General features: G+C 45.2%; 7 protein-coding genes and 1 non-coding gene across 8 annotated transcripts; 3 read left to right on the top strand and 5 right to left on the bottom strand. All coding sequences in view use genetic code 12, as the record gives it.

Moving 5' to 3' along the window:
• Positions 1 to 230: 230 nt before the first annotated feature.
• On the bottom strand, positions 231 to 304 carry FOB63_005678. The gene has a single exon. It is a non-coding gene; the product is annotated as a tRNA-Val (tRNA).
• Positions 305 to 689: 385 nt separating this feature from the next.
• On the top strand, positions 690 to 1,055 carry FOB63_005146 (uncharacterized protein; the record flags this gene model as incomplete). Its single annotated transcript, XM_002617167.1, has 1 exon — positions 690 to 1,055. The coding sequence occupies one exon, from the start codon at positions 690 to 692 to the stop codon at positions 1,053 to 1,055; it is 366 nt and encodes a 121-aa protein (XP_002617213.1).
• A 786-nt stretch (positions 1,056 to 1,841) lies between these two features.
• Positions 1,842 to 2,927, top strand: XYL2 (L-iditol 2-dehydrogenase; the record flags this gene model as incomplete). Its single annotated transcript, XM_002617168.1, has 1 exon — positions 1,842 to 2,927. The coding sequence occupies one exon, from the start codon at positions 1,842 to 1,844 to the stop codon at positions 2,925 to 2,927; it is 1,086 nt and encodes a 361-aa protein (XP_002617214.1).
• Positions 2,928 to 2,957: 30 nt separating this feature from the next.
• FOB63_005144 (GAL4-like domain-containing transcription factor) lies at positions 2,958 to 6,143 on the bottom strand (the record flags this gene model as incomplete). Its single annotated transcript, XM_002617169.2, has 1 exon — positions 2,958 to 6,143. One exon carries the CDS (start codon positions 6,141 to 6,143, stop codon positions 2,958 to 2,960), a length of 3,186 nt encoding a protein of 1,061 aa, XP_002617215.2.
• Positions 6,144 to 7,349: 1,206 nt separating this feature from the next.
• Positions 7,350 to 9,368, bottom strand: ILV2 (acetolactate synthase catalytic subunit; the record flags this gene model as incomplete). The annotated part of the gene is made up of 1 exon (XM_002617170.2): positions 7,350 to 9,368. One exon carries the CDS (start codon positions 9,366 to 9,368, stop codon positions 7,350 to 7,352), a length of 2,019 nt encoding a protein of 672 aa, XP_002617216.2.
• A 1,000-nt stretch (positions 9,369 to 10,368) lies between these two features.
• Positions 10,369 to 11,793, bottom strand: MEP1 (ammonium permease; the record flags this gene model as incomplete). Its single annotated transcript, XM_002617171.1, has 1 exon — positions 10,369 to 11,793. One exon carries the CDS (start codon positions 11,791 to 11,793, stop codon positions 10,369 to 10,371), a length of 1,425 nt encoding a protein of 474 aa, XP_002617217.1.
• An 826-nt stretch (positions 11,794 to 12,619) lies between these two features.
• On the bottom strand, positions 12,620 to 13,660 carry FOB63_005141 (uncharacterized protein; the record flags this gene model as incomplete). The annotated part of the gene is made up of 1 exon (XM_002617172.1): positions 12,620 to 13,660. The coding sequence occupies one exon, from the start codon at positions 13,658 to 13,660 to the stop codon at positions 12,620 to 12,622; it is 1,041 nt and encodes a 346-aa protein (XP_002617218.1).
• Positions 13,661 to 15,604: 1,944 nt separating this feature from the next.
• On the top strand, positions 15,605 to 17,718 carry GFA1 (glutamine--fructose-6-phosphate transaminase (isomerizing); the record flags this gene model as incomplete). Its single annotated transcript, XM_002617173.2, has 2 exons — positions 15,605 to 15,609; positions 15,663 to 17,718. The coding sequence occupies 2 exons, from the start codon at positions 15,605 to 15,607 to the stop codon at positions 17,716 to 17,718; spliced, it is 2,061 nt and encodes a 686-aa protein (XP_002617219.2).
• Positions 17,719 to 17,751: the final 33 nt, after the last annotated feature.

Genomic DNA, 17,751 nt, shown 5'->3' with positions numbered 1-17,751 from the left:
TTGTTCTTATGTGCAAAACGCTAAAATCAATCGAAAGTTGCTGCCGTCCTTATGCCCCCTTTCTGATGACCAAAAAAAATTAAATGGTAAATAGAAGAGAAACTCAAAGTAATGAGAAAGGCAAAAACCGTCTGATCTGACGTGCTGTAAGTATGATTCTCGTAATGGAAAGGGGCGGTGCGACTGAAATGCGGGGTTGATTAAACCGCAAAAAAGTTTCAAAAAAAAATTGATTTCGCCCAGGATCGAACTGGGGACGTTCTGCGTGTTAAGCAGATGCCATGACCAACTAGACCACGAAACCAACTGTGAAGGATTATTTGCGCTGAATATATATGCTTTGCAAATATAAATAAACATCAAAGTGTAAAAGTTATTTTTCAATTTCTTTCATAATTGCCTTTCCTATAGACGATTTCAGCCGAGATATCTGGCTTTGTCATTCTTTTCAATTTTCCCCCATTGTGTCATTTTTGCGGGGAATTGTGAATTCAGCCATACTTACGAAATTAGTATTAGTGATCTCAAACTCATTCACATCACACAGAAAATGAATCCTGAGCATGAGTAAAAGTTAGTGAGAAGAGAAAATTTGTCAGTAAGGCAACTTGGATTTAACCGTCTAATGTACCTTTATCGCACCTGACTGCAGTCTTGGCCAAACGCCACTATTGCTAGTAAATCCAGACATGCCTCTTTTCCTAGCAATATCTTCCAAAGCAGCCATCACCACTGGCGCCGTAATTGGCGGAGCAGTTGCCGTTATTGCAAACAAAGACCGGATTCTAGAGGTGACAGCCCAGGTGCTCCAAAAGGGGGCTAATATATTGAATGAGAAAGTGGAGCAAAGGAGACGAAGAGTGGCGGCTCAAAGCATACCGGTTGATATCTCGGATGAGGAGTTTGAAGAAGAGATTTCTTCCTTTGCTCGTGGCGATGGGTACAGCGAGCTTACAACCCCCAGCACTACGGATCTAGAGCTCTCAGATGACGAGACAGAGAATGTGGCAAAGAGAAGAAACATAAGCCCACTCATCATTGACGAGGTGGACTGAACAAAGAGGTTTGGTATGAATTGTGTGGTGTGGGAGAGGCCAGATTGTTAACGAAGAAGTTCGATCTATTATGAGGGATAGTTTCAATGTCAAGAGAAGCCTTCAGGGGTCCTGGCGACTGAAAAATGAATGATGGGCATGACGGCGAAGAATGCCAGCGAAAAAAGCCAGTGGACTGAATGAAAGATTTTGATGCTTCAGTATCGACGATCATAGCATGAATCTTGTCCGAAGCTTCAACATCGGAGGGTCATCGGGACCTAATGCATCCACTCAAAAAAAGAAAAGAGCCTAGCAGCAAAGAAAGCACAGTGACAAAAATAAAATTAAACAAACAATGGCAGGAAAAACATCACCCAAGAGAGTAGAGAGTAAGCGTGGGGTGGCTTGATTTTTCGCACCGCAAGAAATTAGACCCGCAGCGAATAATCGGAGTGGTCTGGTCCTGGTTGCGGGAAACAAACCCTGTGGGGTGACACCCGCCCAAAAATTATGAACACTGGAAAAAAAGTGTCAACCGTCTGTCAATTCCCCACCTGGCTTACCACATGTCTCCAGTCCACCTCAAGGTATGAGCCTATGAGCTCGTAAGAAAATACTTTGGGCGGTGCGGGTGGTGTTCCTAATGCGGATCTCCAGACTTTTGGGCCGGCGTATTTTCCGGGGAAACAGGCGTGCGGCTGGGGCTTTTTAGGCGCCCTCGGGACCCCTCGCCACGTTATAAAGACGGCGCATCTCCAGGTGGGGCGCATTGCCAGACACAACCTATCCCATTTTTCTTCCACCATGTCCAACCCATCTTTGGTTTTGAACAAAATCGACGATATCTCCTTCGAGTCCTTTCCCGTGCCAGAGATCACTCTGCCATACGAAGTGCTTGTGGAGGTGAAGAAAACCGGCATTTGCGGCTCGGACATTCACTACTATGCCCACGGAAAGATTGGCAATTTCGTCTTGACCAAGCCAATGGTCTTGGGCCACGAGTCTGCCGGTATTGTTTCTGCTGTGGGGCCTTCAGTTACCTCGGTCAAGGTCGGAGACAAGGTCGCCATTGAGCCTGGTGTGCCTTCCAGATTGAGTGAAGAGTACAAGAGCGGCCACTACAACTTGTGCCCCCACATGGTTTTCGCTGCCACCCCCACATCCAAAGAAGGCGAACCAAACCCTCCGGGCACCTTGTGCAAGTACTACAAGTCGCCAGAGGACTTTTTGGTTAAGTTGCCAGACCACGTGTCCTTGGAATTGGGTGCCATGGTAGAACCTTTGTCTGTCGGCGTGCATGCTTGTCGCTTGGGCAAAGTCACCTTTGGCGACCACGTTGCTGTGTTCGGCGCGGGCCCTGTGGGGTTGCTTGCCGCCTCTGTGGCTAGAATGTTCGGCGCTGCCTCCGTTACCGTTGTGGATATCTTCGACAACAAGTTACAAATGGCTAAGGACATTGGAGCTGCCACTCACACATACAACTCGAAATCCCAGGTTCCATTCGCGGAAGCGTTGCCCGCGGGATTCAAGCCCACTGTGGTTTTGGAGTGCACTGGTGCAGAACCTTGTGTCCAACAAGGTGTTTTTGCCTTGAAGGCAGGAGGTCGCTTTGTCCAGGTAGGAAACTGCGCAAGCAACATCAGCTTCCCGCTTACCGAATTTGCAACTAAGGAATTGACCTTGTTTGGCTCCTTCCGTTACGGCTATAGCGACTACAAGACCTCGGTGGACATTTTGGACGAGAACTACAAGAACGGCAAAGACAAAGCTCGCATTGACTTTGAGGCTTTGATCACCCACCGCTACTCCTTCAAAGATGCCATTAAGGCCTACGATCTCGTCCGTTCTGGTGTTGGTGCGGTCAAGTGTATTATTGACGGTCCTGAGTAAATAACTCTCTAAAACATCATCCAAATAAAGCTAATGGTTTTCTTCTCCGTTTGTAGCAGCACCGTCAGACACTCCATATCGCCACGAGCCATTATTAGTGTATCCACGGCTCCCATGCTTTATGCTCATTAGTTCACTAGCACTTGCGATCGCCTCCTTCTGGCCTGTTTCACTTTTATTCTCGTTCGGCATGAAATCAAGTGATGTATACGAGCCCATCTTGCCTAAGGAGCCTCGCAAGTACACACCCATTTGAGGAAAACCAGAAAGGTTATTTTGAGGACCAAATTGCTGTTCAAGAGGTGGGAGGTTCTGCTGATTCCCATTAGACTGTGTAGTTGTCAACTCATTCTTCACTTTTGTCGAGAGATTCTGAGCATTGAAATTCAGTTGGTCAGAAGTGCTTCCTCGGTTGGCCATATACTTTTCATGGAGAATACTCGTTTTGTACTTCACATATTTGAGTGTTTTCAAATACTTTAAGTCTTCATCCATATCCTCATCATCCCAATCGATATCGTTGTCATCTTCATCGTCATCTGATTCAACATTTTTGTTAGTTAAAAACTCATCACGAAGTTCATCGTTGATAATTCTTTTGAATAAATCATCCTCTTTAACCTTCTTAGTCTTCACGCTTCGGTTGGAGTGTGGTCTATAGTTGATGAAAATTCGTATGAACAATGTAATGCTTTTATTGAGTACTGTCACAGTGTCAGCACTCATAACTCCCCCTTTTTTAGCAATCTTTAAGGTGCAAATGAGCAAGTACAACATTTGGAGCACAATGGACTTTTTGAAGTTTATCATCGTCAAAGATAAAGCATTAAGCATACCGTTAAATGGCGACACAGGAATCTCTTTTGAGGAAGGAACTTCGGCAGGCATATCCAGCAGATGCAATTTCCTCCTCTTTGCAGAGAAATCGTTAATAATCAAGCCATCATCTTCAACTTGCATGGGGAACGACGAGGAAATCATTTTTTTGGAATCAGAGAACAAACTGTTGTCAAAGCCAATCCCTTGAGTGACTGCCAGCTGTTCAACTGCATTTCCTATGTGCTCGAACATGAGGACAAAATAGGCCAAAGTTTCCCGGGCTATGTTGGCAATCTTTACATAATATCCTGGTGTGAGTTCACGCTCGATGACAAAATTCAAGTAATTCAGCGATCGAATCAAAAGATAGTGCATGTTTAGTTGCATGCGGATAAGCTGTGCCGCAGTATCAGTATTAGGAAGACCAGTTTGGTAAAAGAGCTGAAACCCTTCCTCTGAAATTCCTTGATTTGACTTGCGGTCACCATCAAACGTGATCCGATGGTAAAGGGTCTCGTTTTTCATAGAAGACGAAGATGGAAGACCCATTATTGTATGAAGCGGACTCAAATCAAGCGTTTTGTCTTTCAATGAGTATCTCCAATTGGATAGATTAGTATCAATGATCAAAAACTGAGTATAATTGTAATTGAGATTTCCATCATTTCCATCACCATCATCATCATTCAAGATCCAATCTAGATTATTGGAGTGTTGGCGTCTAGGGTTTTGAGGGGTCGAGTGATCACTGCCTGTATTCCTTCCTTGCTTCAAATATTGGTAGTAATTGGGCGAAAATGAAGAAGGAATAATAATGTTCATAAGATTGAGGAATTCCACGCTGGGCTTCAATAGTGTTTGGAATAGTAGGTCAACCTCACTTCCCGAATTATCATCAAGAAGCGAGCTCAATTTCTCTGGAGTTAATTTAAAGTATTGATCAATGGTCACTGGATTAATGACAGTCGTGTTTATGGAAGGTTTGAATCCGAACTTCAAATTGAAACACTTGAGCAAAACCTTGAAACCCCAGAAGATCTTGACTCGATCTCTTCTCTGTTGCAAGGACAAGCTTAGATCATTGAAAAATAAGCTTTTCGAATTCAAATTAATGCCCAAAATGCCAATATATGCATTGATCATAGCAGATAATGCCAAGGACTTCTCCTTATTGTTCGTTAAAAGAGAGTAATGGAAAAGGAGCAAATAGGTCTGCAACTGACTGATGGAGCAATGGAAGACATTGAGGTAGGGAAGAAAGTCGTATAAGGACTTGACTATGGATTCGTCCTTTCGGCGATCCATACGAAACAGAAAGGAGTAATTGGGATAGGCGTGATTCAAGAGCAAATTTAGGTTGAGGGTAGGGTCATTCATCAGAATCATAGCGTACATTTGGATCACCACAATCAAGTATTCGTTAACCACATTATAATCATTAGTCAAGTTAAAGCCGTTGATGGTGGCATCGTCATACGTGAACATGAATGGATACATTGTGTGGAAGGCCTCGTAGCTTCGCATAAACTCATTGTAGTCCAAAATGGGAATGAAGGTGTTGTAATTCAAAAAATACTGGATGATCAGGTTATCCAACTCTTTTTTATTGCTGAAGATTTTCTTGAAGTTGTTGATAAGCTTAATAAATAATTCGTAAACGTCTCTTGGCAAGTCAGCATTGAAAAGCGGGCCAAGGTTCAGTGACCGACTATCGACAGTCAATGGGTTGTATATGAGGTCGAGATCCTTGTTGTGCATGCTATTGTAGCTAGAGTAGGAAGGATGGTACAAGTATGTATTGGGATCATTCAACAAGTAATTGTGGGAATTTGTGATTTTGAGAAAGGGTAGGTTCAAGTTGATGAGTAGATGATTAAATTGAGACTCAAAGTTCAAATTATCGTTCCCGATAATGACACCTTTTTTGTCCAAATTGAAAATCTGATCAATAGGATTGTTGATCTGAATATTTTTCAGATTAGTGGTGAGCGTTGTGACTTTGTTACTGGGTTCCGGCTTGCCATGCTCTTGTGTTGCCAAACCGGCATTGATGGCTAGAGGAGGTGAGGCCTGGTCTCGACTGGGAAGACCAATCGAGCCCTGAAATGACGTGGGACCTGAGCCCAGTAGAGAAGAGACTTGTGACTTCAATCGAGCATTTTCTTCCTCCAACTCTGTGACTCGTTTCTCCAAGTTCACCGTGTACCCTTTGGGAAAAGCTCTGCGAGAGAGTTTATCTGACGTGGTACAGTCAAACCCAATGGATAGACATTTGTTGCAAGGTGTACCACCATCACACTTGATTTTCTTCATTCGACAGCGGTCGCATGCTTGCGAAACTCGCCAGCCTGTGACAGTATTGATGATCTTGTGACTAGAGGATTCTGCATCCGACATTATAAAGAAACACTAGAGGAAAAACAGGGTCTGTGGGTGGTATGGTGAGATAGGCTGGGGTAAATGAGGAGGATTGCGCCACAAAAGAGACACGGGAAAATATTTATTCAATTTGAAACTCAGCAGAAGATTGGCCGGCGGGCAAAGTTGGGTGGTGGGCAAAATCAAAACAAGCTAAGTGAGACAAGAGTCGCTGGAGACTCAAATGCGAAAAAAAATGTGGAGTGCGAGTCACTTCGGAGGAAAGGAAACTATATAGAATGTACCCCAGAAAACAGCGCGCTAAACGGATCGCCGGATCACGCATTCCAAAATGCAGGCTCACAAGCTGGTTTCTTCAACACATCAATGTCGATGTTACTAGAGAAGAGCCAAGTACATCAATGGAGATAGCTAGAACGGTCCATTGATATGGGTGTAGATTCCGTGTTTCCGCTTTTGTTTATCTCTCGTCTGTAACTTATTGGAACTGTTTGAGCGATATTCTAAAGTCCGAGACCTTGCGTGCCTCGGTCATGAAGGGAGATGGTGGCCGTGGCTTCAAACCAGTTCAAGTGTAGCGTAATATCTTCAACCACAAGCATTTTCAAGACTACAGTCCCTTTGCTCGCCCGTCACAGGAAGGTTTGGGTAGAAGCTTGCATTAATTCAGAACATGCCAAGAACTTAATTTAGTATGTGCACACGATGGGTTCTACAAATATACGTAACCACCACATACAGCGACGAGACACATACATCAAACAAAGTAGAAAAAAAATCTTACAAAAAGGTTTTAGTCAAGGTCGGTTAGTTGCGGAAAGATAGCAATCCATTCACATACGAAGAGAGCAATAGTGGTGGCCAATAATGGAATAATGGTTGTATGTGGCCACAACCGACATGTATTCGGCAGAAAATCTGGGGAACAATGCACACAAGATCAAGAGAGAAGCAAGTGGGCGACAATTTTTTTCTTTTTCACGAGTTAATTTTCTTCTTTTTTTTTTTTTTGACATCCAAGCACATCGAACCATAAGACCCAGTTCAAATGCCAAGAGAGGCAGTCCTCTGAAAATCATCTGTGGAATTTCTAACTTCGGACGAGACACCATTCTAACACTGTCAATTCTACATGCACATTCAACCATTTGTTAAGTTCTCTAAACCGGACATATATTTTTAGTAACGTACAGTGTACATAAGAATTAGAAGCAAACACTGGACTCAGTGCTTTCCGCCCGTGCGCTGGTTACGCAAAACCTTTTCCTGGCGCTCGACCTCCTCGTCAAAAATGATAAAGTCATCCAAAGCTTTTCCACCAGGCACCATAGGCAACACTGGCACCTTCTTCTCCACAAACACCTCCATCAACACTGGACCTTTGGCGTCCAAGAAAGCCTTGATGCCGTCAGCCATCTCCTCCTGTTTCGTTACACGCACACCTTGAACACCCATAGCCTCAGCCAACTTGATGAAGTCTGGGTTGGCCTGGTGTGTGTGGGCATATCTGTGCTCGTAGAAAAGCGACTGCCACTGAGTCACCATACCTTGTTCCTCATTGTTCAACACGCAGATCTTGACGGGCGCTCCAGCCTGTACGGCAGATGACAACTCCATAAGAGTCATGTTGAACAGCGCATCGCCGTCAATGTCAATGACCATGGCATCTGGACGACCCACCTGGGCACCAATGGCAGCAGGCAAACCGTAGCCCATGGTTCCCAAGCCTCCAGAAGTGATGAATGTGCGAGGACGGGTCCATGTGAAATGCTGGGCAGCCCACATTTGGTGCTGGCCCACACCAGTAGTAACAATCACCTCTTTACCGTACTTCTGGGATTGTTCGGCAATCTCGCGGATCAATGTCTGTGGCTTGATTTTCAGGCCTGGTGTTTCCTTCATGTACGCATATGGGTACTGCTCTTTCCATTCTTTAATCTTGGCCATCCACTCTGGACGGGCTTCGACTTCCTCCACGAGAGGAATGAAAGATGCCAAGTTGCGTGCGACATCGCCCTCAATGGCCTCTGTTGCTTCCACAACCTTGTTAATGTTCTTAGGGCTGATTTCAAAGTGGACAATACCACCACGGCCTTCGGCGGCAGCCAATTTGGCTGCTGGAGCGAAAAGGCTGACGTTACCGGTGACACGGTCATCGAATCTAGCGCCCAATGCGAGAATTAAATCTGCCCTCTGGATGGCTGTGTTGGCCGCAGCAGAGCCGTGCATGCCCAAAAAGTCCAAGGACTTCTCGTCACGTTGGTCAAAGGCACCCAAACCTTGAATGGTCGTGGTCACAGGTACGACAGCCTTGTCTGCCAAGCGTTTGAGAAGTGCTGGTCCGTCTGGGCTGTTGAGAATACCAGCACCAGCATAAATGATTGGCCGCTGTGCTTTGTTCAACAAGTCCGCGGCCCGCGCGATCGCCTCGTCAGTGAATTTCGTGGTGAAGCGCTTTGTGATTTGCAGCAATGCGTTGGAGGGCAAAGTGGTGTTGACAGGAATAGCCTCACGCAAGATAGATGCGGTCACATCCTTTGGCAAGTCCACAAGGACAGGTCCTGGACGGCCGGTCGTGGCAATTTCAAATGCCTCATTGATACGGCGAGGCAACTCAGCCACATTTTTCACCATGACGTTCCATTTCGTGCATGGTCTAGAGATTCCAACGACATCAGCCTCTTGGAAAGCATCTGTACCGATAGACGTCGTGGGAACTTGCCCCGTGAAGACAATCAATGGAACACCATCCATCAAGGCGTCTTGCATCGGCGTGACCACATTGGTGGCTCCTGGGCCCGATGTAACAAGCACAACACCTGGTTTGCCGGTGGCTCGAGCGTAACCCTCGGCCATGTGGCCTGCGCCTTGCTCGTGGCGTGGCAAAACGAAACGGAACTTGTCGCTGTTGTAGATGGCGTCAAACACGGGCAAAATGGCACCGCCGGCGTAGCCAAACACCGTGTCCACTTTATGACGCAACATCATTTCGTGGAAAATCTCTCCTCCAGTAAGCCCGATGAAAGAGTCGTCCATTGGAGCAGACTTTTTAACCGGCGTAGGTTCAGGTTCTTGGTCGAACGCAGGCGCAGGCTGTGGTCTTCTGCTTTCACTGGTTGGGATCATAGTGGCGCTTTGGAGATTCGTTTTCGTAAGAAATCTGGCTTGTGTGGCACAACGGCTGAAGCGGCAGCCAAGACGGGCCGCTGTGCGTGCAGCTGGGTTCCTCATAGACGTTATCATGGGGAATGTGGCTCGAAGTTTTTTTTCTTGTGTGAAAGTTGGTGAAAATTTTAAAGTTACTTTTGCGCCTAGTTATACTGGCTATGACTCAAGAAATATTTTCACCCATGTGCAGGTTCTCCGCTAGTGCGAACTGCAAAGGTCGACAACAAAGATACAGGAAGAAACTAGAACGGAACCGACACAGAAGTAGAAAAGAAGAAAGAGCTGCAGAAAAGAGGTACTGGGGTTTTTTGATGCGTGAAGTTCCCCTCCTTTTTTACCAGTTACGAATTGCACATGTTGCACAGTGGTTCTGCTATTAGACCCTTGTTTGCTGATTGTCTAATGTATCTGGTTATCGCCTGTGCGTGATCACAACGTGATGTCGCGCCTGTGTCAGAAGTCGACCTACATATGGACTTGCATAGTGTTTGCTGATAAACAAATTGGCGTCTTTTAAGTAAGGACGTCAAGTCAATTCACTTTGTATTCATATGTATGAAACGCCGTATTACTCTGTGTCAAAATAATCCTGTCAGCGCACGACTTGACTTGTTCCTTGTTTCTTGCTTGGTCTCCTAGGAGTCGGGGAAAGCCTTTCACCTTATACAGTCAGATCTTAGGAGCAGCTTTAAAAACACCACTGTTCAATCAATTTGTAGTCGACTAGGTTCTTCTCCTTCCACGAGTACATTCTGCCCTTCTTCCCTATTAATAAATTTGTCTCCTGCATAATGCGACTCTTATGAGTCAGACATCAATCAGACATAACCATTCGTTATTAGTTTCTCAGACTGTTTACTATCCATTAGTACTTGAAAACTTTCTTATAGGTCCTTCGATCCTATATTTCTTTTTTCATTGTGTATTTTACGACTTAACTTATCCAAGAGCTTACTGTATGCAATTCATCAAATGGCTACTGTGTATAGCCCGACAACCTGTTTCGCTCCGAAACCGGCGACTTGCATACACTACATGCGCTCTGTTGACTGTATCCTATTCATAAACCTATGCCCTAATCTTGCTTCTCTGCAATGCTGTGTGCTGCTGTGTCGTTGCTTGTTGACACAGCATGAAAAATCTCTCCGTTGGTGCTTTCTGGAGCTGTAGGCGTAGCTGCCGGAACTCCCCAGTCCAAAAAGTCACGCCGCACCTCTACATAGTCGTAGGCAAACTCGCCAATCTGGTCTTCGTCAACACCCTTCTCTTCACCGTTGTAATCCACACGCAACTGCAATCCCGGAATGTAGTTGATCACGAAACATAATACTGCTGTCACACCGGCAGAATAGGCCGTGGTTGCAAGGATGTACACGAATTGAATGTAAAGCTGTTTCCAGTTGTGGTCGATCCAACCTCCAGCGTGGTCCGTGACATTGTCATAGCCGATAACCGTAGACGAGCCAAAAATTCCGTTGAAAAGCAATCCCACCATGCCGGCGATTCCGTGCTCTGCCAAAACATCAAGGGAGTCATCCACGCGACACAAGTACTTTAACTTAGTCAGGAAGTTACATACCACGCCAGCCACGATACCTAAAATGACAGAGGCCCAGAGTGGGATCATACCCGAAGATGGTGTTGCTGCGACAAGCCCAGAAATACAGCCCGAACACACAGCCACCATTGACCACTTGTTTTCCAAGCGGAAATCTAAAAGACACCACGAAATGGCACCAAAAGCACCAGCCAAATGTGTGTTGAGCATCGAATATGGCACTTTAACGGATGCATTAGCACACGAAAATCCGTTGAAAAACAACCAACCGACATACAATAAACAGGTGCCCAAAAATATAGTCGAGATATTGTGTGGTCTGTAGTTGATCATCAAATTCTCGTGACGCCGGCCCAAAAAGGCAGAGTAGACGAACGCGGAGACACCGGATAAGATTTCCACGGGCCCACCACCGGCATAGTCCAATACTCCTCCTCTCCAAGACGAGGCCCATCCTCCACCCCAGATCCAGTACACTACAGGACAGTAGACGATGGTTGCCCAGCAAAATAAAAAGACGCACGAAGGTAAGAAACGGCCTCTCTCCGCCACACACGCACCAGCAAGAATGGCTAACGTCACGAGCAAAAATTGCATCTGAAAAATGGTGAAAGCGATTTCGGGGTATTCAGAATCAGGGCCGCTCTTACCCACAATATGTTTCAAGCCAAAGGCATCTAGATTACCAATGAAGTTGTTGCTAGAGCTGGCAAAAGCCAATGAGTATCCCCAGAAGTACCATTGGAAGATACCAATGAATGACGACATGATACAAATCCATATCATCGAAAGGGCCGACTTCCGGCGGGCCAAACCCGAGTATAGAAAAGCCAAACCGGGCACCATAATCCAAATCATGGAAGAAGCGATTGTGAAAAGAAGCACATAGCTCTCATTGTACTCTTCATTTTCAGTGAAGAGTTTCCTTTTGGACGGAAGCATCGCTATAGTTGCTAAAGAGACAAAAGCACGGGGAAAAAATTCTCAGATGCCTCTAACATGTACTTGCATATATTTGTACCAACGGCTTGGGTAATGCGACAAGCGAAAAGCAGGCACCGTATGCAGGAAAACAACTCTAATTCGATGGAGATAGTGTAGCTATGTGCACACTTGGCCAAACTCTGATATTTTTCCTTTGCAAACATCATTTCAGAGGCCTTAGACCACGATCCACATCTCCTTCCACTCCCCCACCCAAAAATTGCATGCGGAAAGTAGACCCTGACAGTGACTCAGGCCGCGCGCTATTCCGACTCAGTCCTGCACACCCCACTGATAACAGTATGCACGGTGTGATTGGGCAGGGCGAACTTCTTTGCAGAGCACAAATGCCAAGAATCCTGCGAGCCATCTCATGCGCTGTGCGCAATGGCCTGTCTTGGTAGATAATGATGGCTTATCTGAAGGTTGCTGACTCTGATTTCCATGAATAAATCTTGTCTTGAAAGGCGACCGGAGTCTTGGCTGGTATCACACCTCATTCTTTTTTTTTTTTTCACGGTCATCTGAAACATTGTCCTTCGCTTTATTGGTTCTAACTTTAGCTTCTGGTTTTGGGCCCATAAACATCGCACTGTCATTTAAGTTGAGGCTAAGTCAGCTTATATCTCACTTCGGAACATTGGGTTTCTTAAACTAATTGCATTCCGTAAACGCTCTATTGTTCCGATCTGTCTTTAATCGTATCATTAGGTTATTTTCATCCTGGCGAGTCTCATTTTGAAATTGAAGCGTCTCCCCAGCAACGCTGACGCTTTTTACTCGTCTAGACCCTCTCCTCTTCATTTCTTGGCCACTTCTCCACAAAATGAAAAGTCTCAAAGCAAACCTCCACCATGATAAGAACGATAATGATCCACTCAAGCCTTGTGCTTTTCTTTTCATTTAAAACACCAAGGAGAGCCCGCTGCTCTTCTGTCATGTAGTCCAATTTGCGGTTCATAATGGATATACGCAGCAGGACATCGAGGCGCCGACTCACAGCCTCGTATATTTTTTCCAACGTTGGTTCCGACCAGTAGAGATCAGGAGTCTCGATAAGCTCCGAGTAAAGATTGAGTTTCCCTCTAATGAGAAAGAGACGCCCTGTCATTCGCAAAATGTCCTCCTCTTTCGAATCGAGCCTCAATCCTTTCAGAAGCGCTTCGGAGTTTTCACGCGTGAGCCGAATGTGCCTTTCTAAACTTTCTTCCAACACCAGCAACCGCGTAGCACGAGAGAGACCAAGTGCAAACGCCGCCATTTCCAAAAGCCGCTGTTGCTCCTCTTGCTGACTTTGCAACACCAATATATCGCCTTGCATGAACGAAGCGTTTGTGTCGAGGTCCACAAAGTCCATCTCTTCGCTTTCGGGCTCGCATCGTTCTTGCACTGCATCCATAATCGTGGGCACATGTGCCTTCATCATCTGCGCCTCAGTCATACCCCAGCCAACCAATGTTCCGTTGGCTAATACCATCACATCAGACTCGTGCCGGCCTCCCCACGAAAGTACCTCGTCTTCCACAACAACACGATGATTTAGACCGTGAGATGTGAGGATGGATGCCACTTTACCCAAGTTGATAGAGCCACCTACGGTGATGGAGGTCACAGGCCGCACATGCTGCTGCAATTCTGCGGGACCAACAGGCGACTGGCTATGTTTCTCTAGCAACGAAAGAATGGCAGAATCTGCGTCGTTCGGGTTCAGCCGCCGAAGAGTATGGAGATTTGGCTTGAGAGGTTTTTTAGGCGGGCGGGCAAGGACCGAGTTCATGCGTGCCCAGACTATAGGTTGGGCCCGAGAGAGCCGCCAAAGTTTCATAGTAGGGAGAGTGGAAAATACGAAATACAAGTGTGGAGTTGCCAGTGAGAAGATAGATGTAGATCTGGGCTTCCTGCAGGACCAAACACCTAACAACCAATCGTGCTATAGCCTAATTAGTAGATTCCGTCAGATGGCATAATTCTCTGACCAATTAGTGAGTGGATCCAAGTCGGTCAATTCGAAATATATGGCGTCTGGAATGGCAACTTCGAATCTTTAGGTCGGTGTTGGGGAAGCTATGACTCTTTTTCTCGCATGGAATGACCTGAGCCTGAATCGAATTCAATAGAGATTCGTATAATATATTATATCCATATAGTATTAAATCAGTAGAGGATTTGTAAGTCTACTGAGTTTCTTTACTGGTTCGTATCATTTTACGAACACTACGTATCCTTTAACCATGTCCTTTTGCTTAGAATTTGTGTAGTTTCGACTCCACAATAGGCCATAGAAACACCAGAATAAGAAGTGAAGAAAAGCTCTTCTTTACGACTTGCAAATCAAATCAAACTTGCTTGCTCATACTGTTCTCAGAAAAGGTGGGGTTGGCACTGCAAATCGAAGATGGGAATATTCAATTTGTGTTACCAGACGAACTGTCACACCCTGTTTAAGGTACCTAGGAAAAATGCGATTTACCTGAAGATATTCGCATTCGATAATTTACTACAAGGCTCCGCTATAGCTGAATTGAAAGCTATATCAAGCTTAACTTCACAAGAAGCACACATATCTGTAATTCTATGGTTCTTACGTGTACATCCTTCGTCGTTGTTTTTCCCAGACTTACCAGTGTGGCTGGTGCTTATCCTGTTGAATTAGCCATTTCGCATTATTTCCATACATATGCGTGCCTTCCCAAAAGCATACCGTTTTAAAGAGAATCGGATGCTTTCCGAATTTGTATTCCTTTTAAGATGCTACACTTCTACCCAATGGGTTTGCTTTCTCTTTACATTTTCTCTGAATTGCTTTTTTCCTCTTCTCTAAATTTCTAACACTTTATTTCAAGCGTTCTTCGCCGAATTTCTGCAATATTCTTTCGGACATGAAAAACGTTTTCTCTCGCCTCAACCCTACTTATTTTTGTCGTAATTGAATTTTTTTTTTTTTTTTTTTTTTTTCGCGTGTGCTGTTCTTGCGAAGGTCAAGAGTTACAAAACCGAATGTAGTACGCCAGACAAGAAATTAGAAAAAAGAGATTGGTGTTTCGTGGATCAAATACGAAACTAGCAAGAGTGGGGTGGTCCTATGCGGAACAATACGATTTTTTTTGCTAGCATTTCTTATGGTTCCTTTTCCTTCTAAAGAAGGGAATCCTTTTTTTAGAAGTAACATCGCCTCGTTGTCTGACACGTTCTATTTACAATTTTCCCAAGTTGGGAAAGGTAATGGCGCGCCAAAGTCTGGGCCATCCGGTTAAGAGAGGCCCTTGCCATCGACGACAATGTCGCAAGAACCCCAGTGATTTCGAGTATATCTTGAATATGGAAATAAATAAAGAGTGGCAGGTTAGTGCTTTCATTCTCCAGGTACCATATTCACTCGTTGGGATGTCCTTTCGGAAAACTGTGTACGGCTGGCGCATCTACGATGGATGTAACAGAGTGCGACATCCTGATTTCAGAGGTGTTGCAATATAGGAATATAGGGTATTGCGGCTTCTGTTCTTGACTGAATTTGTATAAAATAAAACGTAAATACACCAGCTTCTGAAGGAAACATCTGGAAGGCATTTGCAACTTGATTTCAAGCAAATCAAGCCCCGAAATTAGACGTTTTTATCCCGCTAATACGTGTCCCATTCCAGTATAGCAGATCTATTTTGCTCCGACTACATTCTTGTTCTCGCTGAATTTTTGATCTTTTTTCCCGTGCCATATAAATATTTTCCTTCCTCCACCAAATCCTTTTCTTTGCACACTCTTTTCAAATAATATGTGGTATGTATATCCACCTTTGTGACTTTATGTGTCTATGATTCTAACTATTCTAGCGGTATTTTTGGTTACGTGAACTTCTTGGTCGACAGGACCAGAGGAGAAATCATGGACAACCTTATTGAGGGTCTTCTGAGATTGGAGTACAGAGGCTACGACTCGACCGGTATTGCCGTTGACGGTAAAGAAAAGGGTGAAAACTACATTATCAAAACCCCAGGTAAAGTCAAGGTTTTGAAAGAAGTCATTGTGAAGCAAAACATCGACAGAGACCAGGTTTTCGATAACCACGTTGGAATTGCCCACACCAGATGGGCCACCCACGGTCAGCCACAGATTCAAAACTGCCATCCTCACAGATCTGACCCTACAGGCGAGTTTATCATTGTTCACAATGGTATCATCACCAACTACAGAGAGTTGAAGACATTGTTATTGTCTAAAGGCTTTGTGTTTGAATCGGAAACAGACACCGAGTGCATTGCCAAGTTGTTCAAGCACATTTACGACACCAACGCCAAGCTGGGCATCTACTTGGACTTTAATGAGTTGACTAAGCAAGTGTTGTACGAGTTGGAAGGTTCTTACGGTTTGTTGGTCAAATCCACCCATTTCCCAGGCGAGGTGTGTGGAACCAGAAAGGGTTCGCCATTGTTAGTTGGTGTCAAGACCGAAAAGAAGTTGAAGGTTGATTTTGTGGACATTGAGTTCCCAGAAAACCAGGATGGTTTTGCCAACAACCAGTCTGTAGCAGGCCCTGAGTCTAACTTGAGAACCTCTCAATCGAGAGCCTTTTTCGCCGAAGACGGTCTTCCTTCGCCAGTCGAGTTTTTCTTGTCCTCGGACCCAGCATCGGTGATCCAGCACACCAAGAAGGTTTTGTTCTTGGAGGACGATGACATTGCACACATTTACGATGGCGAATTGCACATCCACCGTGCCAAGAAGTCTATTGCCGGCGAGTCGACCGTGAGACCTATCCAAACTTTGGAGATGGAATTAAATGAGATCATGAAGGGCCCATACAAGCATTTTATGCAGAAGGAGATTTTCGAGCAGCCAGATTCCACTTTCAACACCATGAGAGGCCGTCTTGATTTTGAAAACAATACTGTTAACTTGGGTGGCTTGAAACAATGGTTGCCCACCATTAGAAGATGCAGAAGAATCATCATGATTGCATGTGGAACTTCGTACCACTCGTGTTTGGCCACGAGATCTTCTTTTGAAGAATTGACCGACATCCCTGTGTCCGTTGAGTTGGCTTCGGACTTTTTGGACAGAAAGTCCCCAGTTTTCCGTGACGACACATGTATTTTTGTTTCTCAGTCGGGAGAAACGGCTGACTCGATGATGGCCTTGCAATACTGTTTGGACAGAGGAGCTTTAACTGTGGGTGTCGTGAACTCTGTGGGATCGAGCATGTCGAGACAAACACACTGTGGTGTGCACATCAATGCTGGACCAGAGATTGGTGTTGCTTCGACTAAGGCGTACACCTCTCAGTACATTGCATTGGTGATGATTGCTCTTTCGTTATCTAACGATTCCATCTCCAAGAGACAACGCCATGTGGAGATCATCCAGGGCTTGAAGAAGGTTCCTGAGCAGATCAAAAAGGTGTTGGACTTGGAGGACAAGATCAAGGAGTTGTGTGCTGAATTCTTGGACAAGCAAAAGTCCTTGTTGTTATTGGGCCGTGGATTCCAGTTTGCCACAGCCTTGGAAGGTGCGTTGAAGATTAAGGAAATTTCGTACATGCACTCGGAAGGTGTTTTGGCTGGTGAATTGAAACACGGTGTTTTGGCCTTGGTTGACGGAGAATTGCCCATTATTGCATTTGCTACTAGAGACTCTTTGTTCCCCAAGGTGATGTCTGCCATCGAGCAAGTTACTGCGCGTGGAGGTAGACCAATTGTCATTTGTAATGAGGGTGATGATGTGATGAGTGACAAGGCGTACGCCACTTTGCATGTTCCATTAACTGTCGACTGTTTGCAAGGCTTGTTGAATGTGATTCCCTTGCAGTTGATGAGTTACTGGTTGGCGGTCAACAGAGGCATTGATGTTGACTTCCCTCGTAACTTGGCGAAGTCGGTTACTGTCGAGTAGGCGGTGAAGAGAGGTTTTGAAGAGAAGGTATAG

This window comes from Clavispora lusitaniae, assembly GCF_014636115.1.
Source record: "Clavispora lusitaniae strain FDAARGOS_655 chromosome Unknown tig00002663_pilon, whole genome shotgun sequence".
NCBI classification, from domain to species: domain Eukaryota; kingdom Fungi; phylum Ascomycota; class Pichiomycetes; order Serinales; family Metschnikowiaceae; genus Clavispora; species Clavispora lusitaniae.
Note: the sequence above shows the minus strand (reverse complement) of the source record. Positions and strands in the feature narration are given on the sequence as shown.